Source organism: Lissotriton vulgaris, chromosome 1_1, assembly GCF_964263255.1.
Source record: "Lissotriton vulgaris chromosome 1_1, aLisVul1.2, whole genome shotgun sequence".
Taxonomy (NCBI): Eukaryota; Metazoa; Chordata; class Amphibia; order Caudata; family Salamandridae; genus Lissotriton; species Lissotriton vulgaris.
The window spans coordinates 1,976,946,488-1,976,962,951 of NC_141685.1; the positions used below are offsets into that span (position 1 = coordinate 1,976,946,488).

A 16,464-nucleotide genomic window follows, 5' to 3' on the forward strand; every position below is an offset into this window, starting at 1 on the left:
GATTGTGGGTAGGATATACCAACCAGGTTCATCCTGGTCAATGATTTTACCTTTTGACTTGGTCCTTTAATTTTCACTACCCCACTGAAATAAAAGTCCAGAGTCTCTCAAGACCACTTAGAGATTCAAAGGATTTCAGGAAGAGGCCAATAGCACGGTGCAGTCTAGATACAGATGCCACTGGTAAGTTTGCCAGTTGCAGGTGAGGCCTCTTGTAGTTTTTTTCTTCCAGTAGCCTCACAGGAGGTTCGCCAATGACTTTTGAACCACTTCTTCGTCCAGGGTATAAGAGGGAGAAGGTTTAGTCATTCAGGGCTCCTCTCAAATTATATGTATCAGGTACAAGTCCTCTTCTTTTCTTCCGCAGGTGTTAACAAAAGATAGTGGATTTTCAAATAATGAATCTATGGCAGGAGCATGATTTGTAAATCCATTTACTGTCATACAAATAGGAACATTGGGCTCTATAACAAAATTAAATAGATAAGTTGTCTCAATGTACAATTTTTTATTGTCTTGAGCATCTCTTATTACACTGCCTCACAGGATCAAATTGCAATTAGTGTGAAAGATACATTTTCCTATTATGAAAATTATCCCACGCAGCATTCTGTTTTATAAATTGTAGGGATTAAATCTGGTAGACTGTCAGTTAAATTAACATATTTAAAACACAAATAACACATATCTATTTATTTTCAGCATTCTTTTAATTCTGATTTTATTTCCTTTTTCTGTGTTTTGATTACTTATTTATTTTGCTGCAGTTTTGGAATGCTAATCAGATTTCGCATTCTGAAATACTATGAAAAGTTTACATAAGAGCAAATACTGTTCCTTATGCAACAATATTAAGAAATTCTTGAAAGACTTCTAGTGCAGAGTACGTTACCCACCTTAACTCTGCACATTACAAGTACCAACACAAAAAATATGTGTTTCCTTCCCTGCCCTTTGGGCTTATATTTCAAATTATCATATTTGGGTGTTTCCTAAATGCTGCTTTTTCTTATCGAACATGATTCACAAATAATTCTTAGAAATAATGTTTGTCTTATTAGTGGCACGCGAAAAGGCGTCTCCAACAGGCCAACAAGCTGACTTTGAGTAGTAACTCGCTGCTTGCCAGACAAGTTATGGGGCGATATCATGAAGACATTCTATACTATATGTATAAACCTTATGCACTTCAAACGCAAAAAATAACCCTAGGATTACTCATCTCTAGCTGTTTTACTTCTAATCCACACTGCAAAGCAATCTTTGCCTGGTTAAGTGAGCCTTCAAAAGCTGACAGTGCAAACACAGCATGCAGCCCTCTCTCTTGTCCACTAAGAAGCCTGATAATACATTTTTCAGAGTACACAGTTTGACCTATTTTTTATGTATTTCCTTCTTCTTTCTGCCTCTCTTTTCCCTATTCTATCATTTCTTCCTCTTTTATCCTCTCTTATTTATTTCATTCTCATTCTTTGTTTCTTTCTTTGTTTCTATATTTGTTTCTTTCCTTCTTTGTTTCTTTCTTTCCTCTGTTTCCTTTCCTATACTTCAATCTTTCTTTTCTTTCCTTTTTTCCATCTCCTCTTTGATTCTTCTTTCCTTTTCTTCTCTCCTTCTCAGCTTGAAGCCTTTCTTGTGTCCTTCTCTTTTTCTCTCCTTCGTCCCTCACTGCAAAGCAATCTACGCCTGGTTAAGTGAGGCTTCAAAGCTGACAGTGCAAACATAGCATGCACCCCTCTCTCTTGTTCAATAAACACTGTCCACTAAGAAGCCTGATAATACATTTTTCAGAGTACACAGTTTGACCTTTCTCTTTTGTTATTGTTTTATGTATTTCTGTCTGCCTCTTTTTCCCTATTCCATTCTTTTTTCCTCTTTCATTCTCTCTTATTTCTTTCATTCTCAGTCTTTGTTTCTTTGTTTCTTTCCTCTGTTTCCTTTCTTACTCTTCAATCTTTCTTTTCTTTCCTTTTTTCCATCTCCTCTTTGAATCGTCTGTCCTTTTCTTCTCTGCTTCTCAGCTTCAAGCCTTTCCATGTGTCCTTCTCTTTTTCTCTTCTGCGTCCTCACTTCCTTTCCTTGCCTTCTTCTTTCATTTGTTTCTTCATTCCTCTCCTCCTCACTTTTGTGTCTTCATTTATTCACCTTCTTTACGTTCTTGTTCCAGTTACTTAGTATTACTTCTTGCTTTATTTCATTCCTCTCTAACTCTTTCTTCTATCCTTTCTTTCTTTCCTTTTTGCCTTTTATTGCTTGCTTCCGCTACCTCTATCTTCCTTGACATTTTTTCTTGCTTTCTTACTCTCCTATTTTTCCTTCCTCTCCTTCTGTCTTCTTCTCCCCTCCCCTTCCATTCTCCCTATGTTCCTTCCTCAATCCCTCCTTCCTTCCTCTCATTTGCTCTTTCTCTGCTTCTTTTTTCCATTCATTTTTTCATCCTTTCTAACAGTTTTTATTTTTTTTCATATTCCCCAACTTATCCTACTCCTCCTTCCTTTATTTGTTCTCTTTCATTCCTTTTTCCTTTCTTCATTCTGTATCTCCTTTCTTAAAGAGCTCTAGTCTGTACATGAATCTCTTTATTCATTTATTTGTATGTATTGGTCTCTATTTATTTGCTTCAACACTATGCACTGGGTTTGCACCGTTTCAAATGTAACACACCCAGCACAATGCTTCAGTAAATCGGGGCCTAAGTGTGGGTGGAAAACTATAAGGTGCCAGCCAATGAAGTCACAGTATAGAAGAGTGCCGTGCCTAGAATGCGGAGAATGAAGAGCACAGGGAGGAGGAAAGACGAAATTTGCGAGAGAGAAAGTTAAAATGGTTGGGTTTCAAGCAGCACAGCAGCTCATAGCTCTGCTCAGGGTGATCAGTATACGTACTACTGTTAGAACTGGCCTTTTTCGATAAATTTATCCCCAAACTTTCTTCCTTTTGCCTCCTATTTTTCTGAAATGTAAAACAAGAAGGGAGTGACCCCACTCTCCAAGAGACAGGGTACCAAATACAATCAATGTAAGAAGAATTTTCTCCCATTTGTATTCACAGATAAGGACACAGAAAACAATTATAAACACATGGACAAAAACTAATCCCGGTATCACAAAATGTCTTTAATTTAAATTCACAAATCAATAAAATTAAAAACCAAATTTGGAGCCAGCTCAAAAAAATGTATGCAACAAATTCATACATTAGACAGACAAAATACTCAAAATGCATGAGAGACAAAGAACAAGTGAAACATTAAAAACATCATAATTCGATTATGCGCCACTGTGGAGGGACAATTCTGTTAGCGGGCCTCGCCGAAGGTATTCCCTCAGGGCGGGCTGGCCCGAGCGGTCTCTGTGCTTCTCGGCCGCGCTCCACTCCATGGCTGGCGGACGTCTAGACCAGAGGGTCCCAGCAACTCTAAGTAAGCCCCCTAAAGGTGGAATAATCCACGGACTCCCTTGGGAACCCTGGGTGAATGTAAGGACATTCCGGGAAGAGTCCACAACAGAGGCTGCCGTCCCACCGGGGGGAAATTATTGCAATCTCGATAGTTGAAGGGTAGATGGCCGGGAGATTACGGAACAGGGGGCAGGAGCCCCATATACCCTGTAAAAGGAGCGCAAGTGCTGCTATGTCCTGCACTTGGGGCATAAATTACCGCACACAGTTAGGCAGGAGCATAGGAGTGCATGGCCCTCTGTAGTAAAAGTAAGATGTCATGAATCATGTGTTGTATTTTATGCCCTGTTATTGGAGGTGATGTCATTTATGCCTTACCATGGCAGTATTTTATGTGCATAGTGATGGTGCTATGTGCAATATTGGCATAATATGTTAATGATGTGCACAACCTACCAGTATTTACTTGATTACACTACTTAACTAATGTTTTGATCAGTGCCTAGAGGCAAAGTGACTTATGACCTATGTAATGATGTGACTAATGCCTAATGGCACAGGGATTTGTGTGATGTGGTCTAAATGTGTGTTTTACATACTACACAGTGATTCATGGTCTAATGTATTTTTATGTGTATATATATATATATATATATATATATATATATATATATATATATATATATATAATACAAAGGGTATTCTTGATATAACCTTGTGTGGAGTCTCTTTTTGTGGTATGCCTAGTGTGTCACTGGTGTGTGTGTACTGCAGTCCTAAAGTTTGGAGTACTAAAGTTAGGAGTCCTAACTTTACTACTCCTAAACTGAGAAAAATCCTAACTCTAAGACTTTCGGTATTCACAGAAGGGATTAAGACTCCTAACATTTGTGAATACCGAAATGAATAAGTGCCTTCTGTGAATACCAAAATGAGTAAGTGCCTTCTGTGAATACCACAATGGTAGTAAGTTTAGGATTTTGTCTTAAGTTAGTTCTGTGAATCATGTCCTCTATTTTTTATACCCTTTCGCTGCCTCGTTCATCTGTTGCTCCCTGCCACTGTCCAACTACTGTACTTGACTGGTGCACATTTAATTTTAATTCTTTACTTTTTGTTTTTGTTATGAGGACCCAGCAGATGCAAAATGTTGCTGGTCTTTTTGCTATCTTTTTCATGATGTAGCACAATTTCTTTGTTAACTGTTAGATGGCCGCACTTCTGTGAGGCTCTGCCATAATCCGACAAATATTTGCTGCATTGCGCTGTCCCTGGACCTGTTAATAAGCGGAGCTGCCTTCCACTAACCTGCAGCGTTCCTTGGAGGAGCTGGAGTCCTTGCTGGGCCCTGCTGTGTGCATGGTGGGGCCCGCACTGCGCTGATGCCGCTCGGTTATAAAATGGCAGCCGCCGCAGAACTGTAAACTGCCTGGTGCCGGAGAACCTACTCGCCTGCATCATACTCCTGCGTGCCCCTGTACTGTGTGGGGAGCCGCGCTGGAGGGGGGTGCCTGCCCATGCTGCGTCATCGCTGAACCCGGTACCAGGAGACCGGGAGAGAGGAGACCCGGCGGTGGCGAGCGGCAGTGCGGCCTACAGACCCAGATCCTCGGAGCACATGGAGTGTGGACGGCCCTGAAGTCTGAGGAGGCCTACCTTGGTAGTGAGCCCTCGCTGGGGCATTCAGTTTGACTGGCGCCCGTCGGCGCTGGCGGCATTGAGTAGGGTTGCGGCACGACTGCGGCCCGGGTTGCGGAGGCGGGTTTGGGCCCCGCTGTTTGCATGGTCCTGTGAGCTGCGGCCGGCGCGGGGTGTGGTTGGGGAGGCGCGCCTGGTGGGAGTTCTACGCTTGGTCCATGGCCCTTGCATGGGCCGGGAGTGAGAAGAGACTGCCTGCAGGGACATCAGCAGTCGTCTTTGTGCCTGCCTGCATACTCCGCTGTGGGGCCCACATGGGGCATACAGTTGGTGTACCTGAGGAGAGAGCATTGTGTGGCCTACCGCAGGAGGTTTCACTGGGGCCTTGCTGAAGCAGTGCGCGGCCTCCTTGTTAAGATTGCCTGTCACATCAGTGCTGCTGTGCCGCCTCACCATGTGGAGCATATAGAGACCTTGCGACCTGGGCCCGGGAGTACATATCTGCACAGTTTTAAAGTACAGGCGGTGTTTTTTCCCTGTGGGGCACCCCCTGATTGTGCGCCAATTGTCCCTGGGTGTTATACTTCGGAGCAGTTGTGGAGGGTCAAAGAATTGGCAGCTGGGAGACACTATAGCACTGTGACTTTCGTATCGCCCCGAGGCCTGCGAGGCTGACTTGTTGACTCGAGCTGTGGGGTGCCCTTTGGGGGGGTGCCTGCTTTGGACCATCGCTGGGTATTAGGAATCAGGCCTTGGAGTTAGCTATTTCCTGGGCCCTTCTGGGAACTTGACCACTTGGGGTGCTATTGGCCGTGGGGCCCCAATATCTGTTCCCCTTCATACCAACTTGCGCATGACAACTTACTCTCCCTAGCATGGGGCAGACAGAGAAGAACCAGTGACGCCTAACTTTTGAGTCCTGCAGGGTTCCCAAGACGCCGCAGAAGGCGGCCTCAGACCCAGATGCAGATGTACACACATGTGGTCCCCCCTCACTCGAGGCCACATTGGTGGCAATGCAATGCACGTTACAGTCAATAGAAGGTGTGATGACGACGGTGAACCATAGACTGGACCACATGTCTTCTCAATTAGAGAAACAGAATGCCCGAATGGGGGAGATGGAGCAGCAGGTTTCGTCGGCGGAGGATGGGCTGTCCACGGTGTCTGACAAAACGTAAACATGGACAAGGTGCTATATCTCATCCAAGCTACAAATGAGGATTTAGAAGCACAATCCCGGCGCAATAATATTCGCATTACCGGGATTTCGGAATCTACAAATGTAGGAAAGATGGAGACCTATGTAGAGCACCTCATTACAGACATTTTTGGCATGGAACAACTCCCAAGAATGTTCATTGTGGGAAGAGCTCACTGCTCCCTGGCAGCGCGCCCGGTTCCGGGAGCCACCCCTTGACCTATTATAGCTTGTGTTTTAAATTACAGGGACCGCGATGCCATCTTGTGTATGGCTAGGGAGAAGGGCACAATTTCGCATCAGGGTAACACTTTGGCCTTCTTCCCTGACTTCACGGTTGCTGTCCAGCCTGCCCCGTGGGAGTTAAACACTGTGAAGCAATTTCTGCGCAATGAGGAAGTTCCCTATGCCATGCTCTATCCCGCCAGACTACGCATAGGTGCGGTGGGAGAGAATAAGATCTTTACCTCCCCGAAAGCTGCAATGGATCACGCTAAGTCCCTGAAGCATAGGAAGCGAGACTCTATGGTGGCACTTGAAGAGGAGGACTAGTAACTGCTTGACTTTACTGTGTTACTAGATGTTGTGATTATGTTTCTTGTTTTTCTTGTGGGGTAATGGGTGCATAGCCTGTTTATGGTTTTAGAGGTAGCCTCTGTTCACATGTGTGCTACACCCAATGTGAAATTTGACTAGTTCAGTTAACAAATACCTGCTCACTCCTATTACACTTTAACATAGGACTACTCTTATGGGATTGTTGTGTGCCTTGCTGTCCTTTTATGTGGTGTCCTGTTTGAAAACTTTGGGTTGCTGTACACTCCTATAGAGGCGTTTGGCACTATTGGATTTTAATACATTGTCCTTGGACATGTGATGCTTTTTTCTCCATTGGTTGCTTGGTCGGCTCCTGGTTGTGTTGGGTGTTGGGATGGCTTTGGCATGGTTAGGGTGCTGAAGTGGCTGGGGGGATGGAGGAATGTGCGTTGGGCTATGAGAAATGTTTTTTGTTCTCTTCCAGTCATGAGATCAGACCATATGGATTTAGTCCCTGCATGCTATTTGACAATATGAGATGTATTGCCATGTGTCTGCTTTTGTCTTTCTTTTGTCATGAGTAACGCTCTTAAGTTTGTTACTTGGAATATACGTGGCCATAACACGCCCCAAAAAATTAGGTTGGTGTTTGCGAGCCTTGATCGAATGGGATTGCATGTGGCCCTGTTGCAGGAGACACACCTGACGACCGAGTCGGCCCAAAAAATAGGTGTGCGCTGGGCGGGTGTGAGAGTATCATCTTCCTATTCAACTTATGCTTGGGGATTGTGGATTTTGCTGAAAAAGGGGGTCCCTTTACAGTGCTTCCAACTGAGACGGATGATTGCGGGAGGATAGCGATCGTGCATGGTCGATTGGGTGGTAAGAGTGTGCTTCTTGTGAGTGTCTACGGGCCTAATATTGGTGACCCTTCTTTCTATTCTGATGTGTGGCGCCGAGTCTTGTCGTTCCTGCCTGCTGCACTTGTGTGGAGTGGGAATTTCAACCTGTGGTGGGATGCCAATATGGACAGACATGGAGCCATCGAGGTCAGGCCCAAATGGGCGACAGACACGCTTCTGGGGCCTATAGATGCAGGTCATTTCCATGATATATGGCGCCTTCGCCATCCCACAGTTCGGGAAATCATGTTTGCATCAGCAGTGCATGGTTCTTGGTCCCGTATGGACCTCTGGCTCGTATCGGAGGAGGTCTGTACTTGGACAACAGGGGTGTTGCATGCAGCCCGCTCCTTGTCGGATCATTCTCCAGTGTTGCTGGAGATGCGGATCCCAGAGTGCCACTTACCAGCTTTTGCCTGGAGGCTACAACCTTCAGAGCTTAAGGATCCTGTTTTTAAACAGACCATAGTGGCAGCGATTAGGAAATATTTTACCAAGAATGAGGGCTCTGTAGAAAGTGCTGGAGTTTTTTGGGAGGCCTTCAAGGTCACCATCCGCGGTGCCTGTATTGGGTCTCAATCGGGGGTTTTGAGGGACATTCGGCGTAGTTAGCGGCGGACATTTCGCATTTGGCGCACGTGTATGACCTGGACCCTACATCGTCCAAGCTGGCAGAAATACGTGACCTAGTCTCCGAACATAATGAAGCGGTGGATCAAGAGCTGCTACATTGCTCGAGAAGTAAGACAGCTCGATACTATGGCGAGGGTGGAAGGCCTAGTCGATCTCTCGACCAAAAACCTGCGGTACCGCGCCGTCAGGAGGCTATCACCGAATTTCTGGATAATAGTGGTGAGCCCCGGCATTCAGCTAAGGACCTCTGCGATATTGTGCTAAACTTTTATACCGATTTATATGCTGCTAGGGATTCTCCCTCCGCTGAAGAGACGCATAACTATCTTGACGATGTGGCGCTGGGTTGGCTGTCCAATGGGCACCGGGAATAACTAGTGCAACCCTTTGATGAGGAAGATGTGAGAGAGGCCATTATGTCACTACCGACCTGCAAGGCGGCGGTCTGGATGGCCTGCCCAGCGAGTTCTATAAAGCATATGCAGCGGTGTTAGCCCCACGACTGCTAGCAGTCTACGCTGAAGCTTACAAGACCGGAGTTCTGCCGCCTTCTCTCCGAGAGGCCCTCCTTGTCACCTTGCTAAAACCTGATAAACTTCCCAATCACTGTGGGTCGTACCGACCACTTTCAATAATTAATATTGATACGAAAATCCTCGCCAATATGATCGCTACATGACTCCAGCCTTTGGTACCCCTGTTGGTCCTGCCGGACCAATCAGGTTTTGTGACGGAACGTTCCATGACGCATAATTTACGAACATTGTTTTCCACATTACACTACTTTGAGCCTGACTTCCAAGCTGTAGCTGTGCTGCTAGACGCAGCAAAAGCTTTCGACTCTGTCCACTGGTCCTACATGTTTACTGTATTGAGTAGGAAGGGATTCCCCCCCTTTTTTACACAGTGGCTAAAGGTACTATACAACGGACTGGTTGCGTGTAAATGGCAAGGTGTCAGCTTTATTCCCTATTGAGCGTGGCACCCTGCAGGAATGCCCCTTGTCCCCAATGTTTTTTTCATTAGCGCTAGAGCCGCTGGCATGTAAACTACACCAGAAGCATTCAGCCGCTGCGTTGCGATTCAGGCAGCGCCCACTGATCGTCTCCTTATATGCGGACGATATGATGCTTACATCCGAGAGCCATCAGTGTTTCTGTCTGCTACTCAGGGAATATGTCCAGTTTGAGAGATTTTTGGGACTTGGAATCAACTGGTCCAAATCGATGGTCTTTCCACTCACGAACACTAAAGAGGTTGAACTCGATTTCCCATTGTCCTGGACTTCCGATTCCGTGAAGTACCTGGGAGTATGGGTGCATCGTGACCCCGCAGTGGTGGTCAATGAGAACTATGGGCATACAGTTACCCGCATATCTGAGCAGACTGAGCGGTGGTCTCACCTTCCCCTTTCCGTGGCAGATAGAATAGAGGTAATAAAAATGGTCTTTTTGCCTAAGCTGCTATTTTTTTTGTTAATATACTTATTCGCCTCAACATAGTATTGTTCCGCACCATGCAATCAGCTCTTCTGACATTTGTGTCGGGAGGGACACAGCCTCGTTGCCGATGGGATCTCTTAGTGCAGCCATTTGACAGGGGGGGCTTTGAGGCTCAAGATTTAAGATTATATTATTTATGTGCGCAGGCTCACTTAGCACACTACTGGCATTACCCGAAGTGCTTTCAGCCACATGTGGCTATAAAAGCAGATGCAGTGCAGCCTGTCCGGCTGCAGGCGATGGTCCTGTCAGGGTGGTTCAGGTGGGCCAAGAATTGAGATAAAGCCTCCATTGTGCATGTCTTGGGCTTGGCGCGCGCTGGCAGACAGAGCTCAGCTGCCCTACATGTATGCCCCATTACTACCTTTAGCATCTCACCCGGAGATAACAGCGGCGCGTGAACCTACTGCCCTGAACCAGCTAGCAACTGCAGGCATTACTAGAGTGTGGGATTTATATAAGGATGCCCACTTTAAGACGTTGCGTGAGGCACGAAATGGTGTGGAGCGTGGATTCATGTTTAATTTTTCAAATGTTCGCGCACGCCAGGCTGTCGCGCTGTACATCCTGATTATCCGGCGGAGCCAACTGCGCTTCGTTCACTACAGGCCTTACTATCTGGTGAGGATCGCAAGGGATTAATTACGAAGTTGTACAATTCCTCTCTGCGGGAGGGGGAATCAGGAGAAGTGCTCCTCATGTCTGCGTTGGCAGGCCACAATAGGCCATCCCATCCCTCCAGAGGTCTGGACGGCGTGCTGCCAACTCACAGGCCGACTCACAGCCAATTGTAATCTTAGAATTATTCACTTTAAGTACCTGCATCAGGTATACTACTCTCCTGTGCAACTATACAAATATGGTCTGAGAGAGTCAGCGAAATGCGTGAGGTGTGGGGCTGCAGATGCAGATTTTTATCATGTTGCCTGGGTGTGCCATGGTGTGTTTGCTTATTGGACTTCGGTGGTTCGCATCCTGTCAGATATGGTGTTGGAACCGGTGAGTTGTACGCCTGAGCTGTGCTTGCTGGGATATGTAAAACAGCTGAAACCAGCTAGTAGAAGTATTGTGGCGATCTCCACTTTGTTTGCAAAGCGAGCAGTGGTGCAACATTGGGGCTCTAGGTCAGTGTCCACTATCAAACAGTGGCTCCGAGATCTAGTTTATTGTAGGGATCAATTGAAAGTGTATGAGGAGGAGCTACCTGAATCCTCTTGCCCTAAGGACTTTTGGGCACCTGTTACATCCTATTTGATGTCTAACCCTGATATACTCTAAATGTCACATATCATGAACTGGTTCTTTCTATCCTCGTTGGATTGCTCCTGTATGGGACGAAGTACTGTACCTGGCCTCCCTCTGGCACACGGACATTGAGGGAATGTTTCATGGGGCCTGCCTCTCTTTTATTGATCAGTGGTTTGGCATACAGACCATGTGCAGCTATGTTTAAGAGCAGAAGCGACTGTGTTATGGATAATGACTGGGAGACGGTTGAGGGGGTGGGGTGGGATGTTGGGTTTCTTTGAGACTGTAAGTTCCAATTATGCAGCTGTATTGTCTGGAGGTCTACTATGTATGACCTGTTTGAAACCAATAAATAGATCTAAAAATAAATAATCTTATTTTACATTTTTAAATGGCCCTTGCCCATGGTGTAACAGCAAATATTATAATGACAAAATGTCCACCAGGGCGTCATGTGCATACTTGCATAGCCAGTGATCTATCTTGAAATGGCTTTAGTTTCATATTGGTGGGTCATGCATCTTCAAGCATGTGCGTGCCTTGTGGCACATGTGTGAATATGTGGCGTGATGCAATGGTGGCTATTTTGGCATTAGCTAAATCCTGTGCAACTAAGCACTGGCAGCGCCAATATCTCTTTTTTTTTTTACTGCTGAGAAATGTTAGCTTTCCTTACGCTTGTTTCATAGTGCACATACCTAAACATTGACGCTATTGCAACCTGTGCTGACACTCTTCTTCTTTCTTCTGTAGAACGAATGTGCAAACTTTGTCCGTGTCCTTCACCATTACAACAGAACTCATCTCTTAGCGTGTGGGACTGGAGCTTTTGATCCAGTCTGTGCCTTTATAAGGGTGGGACTCCGTTCTGAGGTAAGAAGAAACATTTTGAAGGAACTTGTTTTTTGCTTTGCTTGGAAAGTTCACATCGATACTGTAAACCTTTTTTTTTCATTCAGTAGATAAATGTTATGTATTTTATTATCATGGTGGAACATTTTACATATATTTTACATGAATGCATATTGCCCATCTTTTTATTAAATCCAATTTTGAAAATTTGCAAAAATATTGTTTCCTAAATAGTTTGGACACTATTTTAACTAACTGCAATTTGTCTTTTAACTACCAGAAACAGCATGTCTATCTATAAATTGTTATACATAACTAAATCACTAAAAATAGATCCCATGAAGTAGCATTCTACCTATGCTAAAAGCCTTTCGGCGCCTCGCCAGGGGCAGTAAGCATTATATATATATGTATATCTCTGCAGTTCCTTGGCAATTACACAGGCCAATTTTCAAAGCAAAATTCCAAACTATGGTCTGAATTAATAATTACAGATATCCCAACCGCCTTAACAGTACATTAGGATATAATGCTCTTGTAATATGTTGGACAGGACATCTGTCATGTTTATGACAGAGTACCAGTCTGCCAAACTCTAAAGCAGGACCTATGTTCTGTTCAGTTTTCCTCACACATTTGCATTCTCACTAAAACGAAAATGCGGATGCAAATCATTCCTCTCTCTGCAGCTGTCTGTACGAAAGGTAAAACATGAAGCACATCGGGCATTTATAGCCAATCCTACACAATACATGGCCCTGTAACATCCTGGGAAATGAATGTTCATTCAAAACTGCCCCGAAAATGTACAGTTCTTGAACTTAATCCTCTTGCTTTGTATTAAAATGCCTCTTCATTAATTATTAACCTTTCCTCAGTCAGAAGATCCTTTGTTGTTTACATTTCTTTAACTATATAGATAAGAAACAATTGGTTTCTAGTCTGCATAAAAGGTATGGCTTGTATGATTGCCTCTGAAGAGGGATGCTTAAAATCCAGAGCAGGCTGTACATATTGGCAAAAGGAGAAGGAAGGCAGCCGTTTGTCATCACCATGGCATGAGAAGAAATGTTATGAACACTTGACTGAGGACCTCACAAGCTGTCTGCGAATGTGCAGTGGCCTATAACAGAACGGTGAGACAAGCAGACAATGAGATACTCACAACGATCACCAATGACTGTAACCACCCTCACACTCCTGACCTTTGTGATGAAGAGAAGGGAACGTATCATGTTTGTTCTAAGGTGGGGGTCTGTTGCACTGTTGACATAGGGTGCGAGCGAGGATTAATTTAGCAATTGTTTTTAGTGAGTGTACTGAGGGTCTACAATTCTTTATCTCCATCCATGTTCGTCATGGAGTACAGTGGAGCTGCACTCATGACGAGCTGAGCTCGTCACGGCCGTTGGAACGTTAATTTCCCCGCTGTGCTGAACGTTCCAAAAACAGGTGCGGTCGGGACGAGCTCAGCTCGTCATGAGGACAGCTCAGCTTTACTCCATGACGACCTGAGCTCGTCACCAGCATGGGGGCGCTGCGCGCGGCCCCTATCCCCCCAGCACAGGAGGTGAAAAACCCCCGCAGCAACGGGGGGATACATATACCTTCAGGCATGCAAGACATAAGATTGGAGAAACAGAGTTTTAAAACACCTCATCCTGTACCCTAAACCGATTGGCAGTCTTATATTCAATCATCATGCCACCATGACCACTAAATAAATATTCCTTAAACAGAAAAGAAGGGGTATAAGTAATGCTATCAAGAAATGTAGGATACATGCTCCTTCAAAGAAGGGGAGTACATCTAGTGTTAGCGTGGGAAATACATCTAACCAAGGCAGAAGGCACGAGACGTAGAAAACAGAGAGCCTATTTCTTAACATGGCTTACTCCTCATAAACCAGGGGGGGCTGATATGGGTACGCCCAGGGGCTCCTTACAGATCGAAACTGTGATTTTGGATCCTAAAGGCAGGTGTGTTCTCATGGAAGGCAGATAGAGTGGAAATACTACTGACTAGTGTGAATGCACCAGACTTAGGTCAACAGGCGTTTCTTAATGCATTACGAAAACAAATGTCACACTTGTCTCTCCTACACGAGAAGTGGTGGATGCCACCTAGATAAGTGAATATAAATCACACTGTTCAAGCCATCCCTCCTCATGTGTAGGAGAGACAAGTGTGACATTTGTTTTCGTAATGCATTAAGAAAAGCCTGTTGACCTAAGTCTGGTGCATTCACACTAGTCAGTAGTATTTCCACTCTATCTGCCTTCCATGAGGGCAAACAACCTTTACAACACAACTTTTACAACGCACTACCATTACAACGAAACTTTTACAACGCAAGATCAATTATAACGCAGGCCATTACAACGCAACACACTACAACGCATACCATTACAACACATGTCATTAAAACGCAGTCATTACAATGCATACCATTACAACGCATACCATCACAATGCATAGTACCCGTACACTATCCAAAACTTACCCTACTGTTGCACCCCCTGGAGTTAGAATAGTAATTTTTACCCCTACACTATCCAACACTTACCCTACTGTAGCACCCCCTGGAGTTAGAATAGTAATTTTTACCCCTACACTATCCAACACTTACCCTACTGTAGCACCCGCTGGAGTTAGAATAGTAAGTTTTTACCCCTACACTATCCAATACTTACCATACATGGAATGTAATGGTATGCGTTGTAAAGGTAGTATGCGTTGTAATGGAATGCGTTGTAAAGGTAGTTTTACATTTTTTTTGTAATGGCATGCATTGTAATGGAATGCGTTGTAATGGATGTTGCGTTGTAAAAAATGTGTTTTAAAGGTATGCATTGTAAAAGTATGCGTTGTAACGTCTTATATCCCTCAAGACACCTGTTATGGACTCTGAATAGGCGCTAATGGAATAGTTTGACAACCTGAACGGGTTAACACGTTGCGATTTCAGAACCCTAATGATAGGGTATATACCTTCTGCTCCCCGATACATTACTCCTTGTCAGATTTGTATTGGGCTTTCTGTACAAAAATACATGCATGCATTAATGACACAGGCAGAATACCTTAGTAAGATATTTTTTTATTATACAGCATTAGTTGTAATAATTTGTTGGGGCATGGCATAAGCATATTTTACAAAGTGCTCGCAAACTGCTGCACTCAAAGACCCATCATTTAGGGACATAATTACAGTCAAGGCCTTGAATTGCTTTGCAGAGAATGTGGGTCTTGGTGGAATGGAGGGTCAAGGCTTTACAGGGTCACCATATCAGAATGCCACAACGCATACAGCATATGCTTAACCAGAACATGAAGGCAACTTACAGGGTCTAAAAAAGAATGTCACTCGAAAACCCTAAACTGCAGGCAGATTTGTAAAAGGGGAGAAAATTGTGTCCTACGCTCTTAGAAAGATTGAGAGGCCTGGATTACAAGCCCTATGCCATGATGTAAAACGTAAATGGGGACAGAACTCGAAGGTTGATTCCCCAGTAACAAGTACCTGTTATGATCATAGTCTATTGTTCACACACATGAAATAATAAACCAAGAATTCCCTGCAGATTAGGCAACATTCAAAATATATACAGAGAAAGACATGGCGGATGAAAAAAACTAGGGGCTTATCTTGACCTGTCAATACAGAGGAGTCTAGCCCCAATGCAGGTGAAGGATCAGGATGCCCTAATATCTGTATCAGAGAAGGAAACATCTCTGAGTTGGCAAGAGAAAAACTCGAGGAAAGTATAGTTTGCCATCTGAATATTACTCAATTTATACATATGTTCTTGCACCAAGACTTATCAAGGTGGTTGTGGTGTTAAAACTGAAGCACACTCTGCCACTCACCACCAGAGAGGCACTGACATTATCCTTCCCAAATAGCAGAATAGATGCATTAGTTAGAATATCTTTCAACCCCCTTTTTATGCTGAACATAGATTACAAGGTAGTGAGTAAAGTATTAGTTGAGTAACTCCTTTCAGTCTTTTCAACGACCATCAACTGGGATGATAGCAGATTAGTTTCAGCAAGAGTTTTTCCAAGTATTTCAGGTGACTCTGAAATCAGAAGCAATGCTCACAGTTGTTTCCATAGACATTGAGAAAGTGTTCGACTTGATCAGCATTTGTTTATGGTTCTGTGAAAGAAGGGCGTCGAGCCAGGCGTGATGCAATGGATTAATGTGTTGGATACAGAGCCAACATTTTTTATATGCCCCCATGGGCCAAATCATATAGTTGATATATGATCTGGCGATTGAGCCCTAGTTACCATGGTTGGCAGGGTAGCATCACAGCAGCTTGGAAACAGCTGGCACATCTAAAGCTATATAATTACATGCAGACGATGCAATATTGTATGCAGGAGATGTAAACAAAGGGCGAGGCCATATGATCAAAGCACTGAAATTGGAAAATCGTTAGGGATGAAAGTAAACGAAGACAAATCATGTTTATTCCCAGTGAGGAAAATTAAAGACAGGCAGACAAAACTCTTCCCTGGCTTGACTTGGTTTGAACCTCAACAG

At 44.3% G+C, this 16,464-nt stretch overlaps 1 protein-coding gene across 1 annotated transcript in view; it reads left to right on the forward strand.

The window, feature by feature from the left end:
• Positions 1 to 16,464, forward strand: part of SEMA3E (semaphorin 3E) — a 648,430-nt gene that overhangs the window by 282,095 nt on the left and 349,871 nt on the right. Inside the window, exon 4 of the mRNA XM_086919774.1 lies at positions 11,814 to 11,933. Coding sequence (XP_086775900.1) covers positions 11,814 to 11,933 — 120 coding nt within the window. The remainder of the gene's footprint in view (positions 1 to 11,813; positions 11,934 to 16,464) is intronic.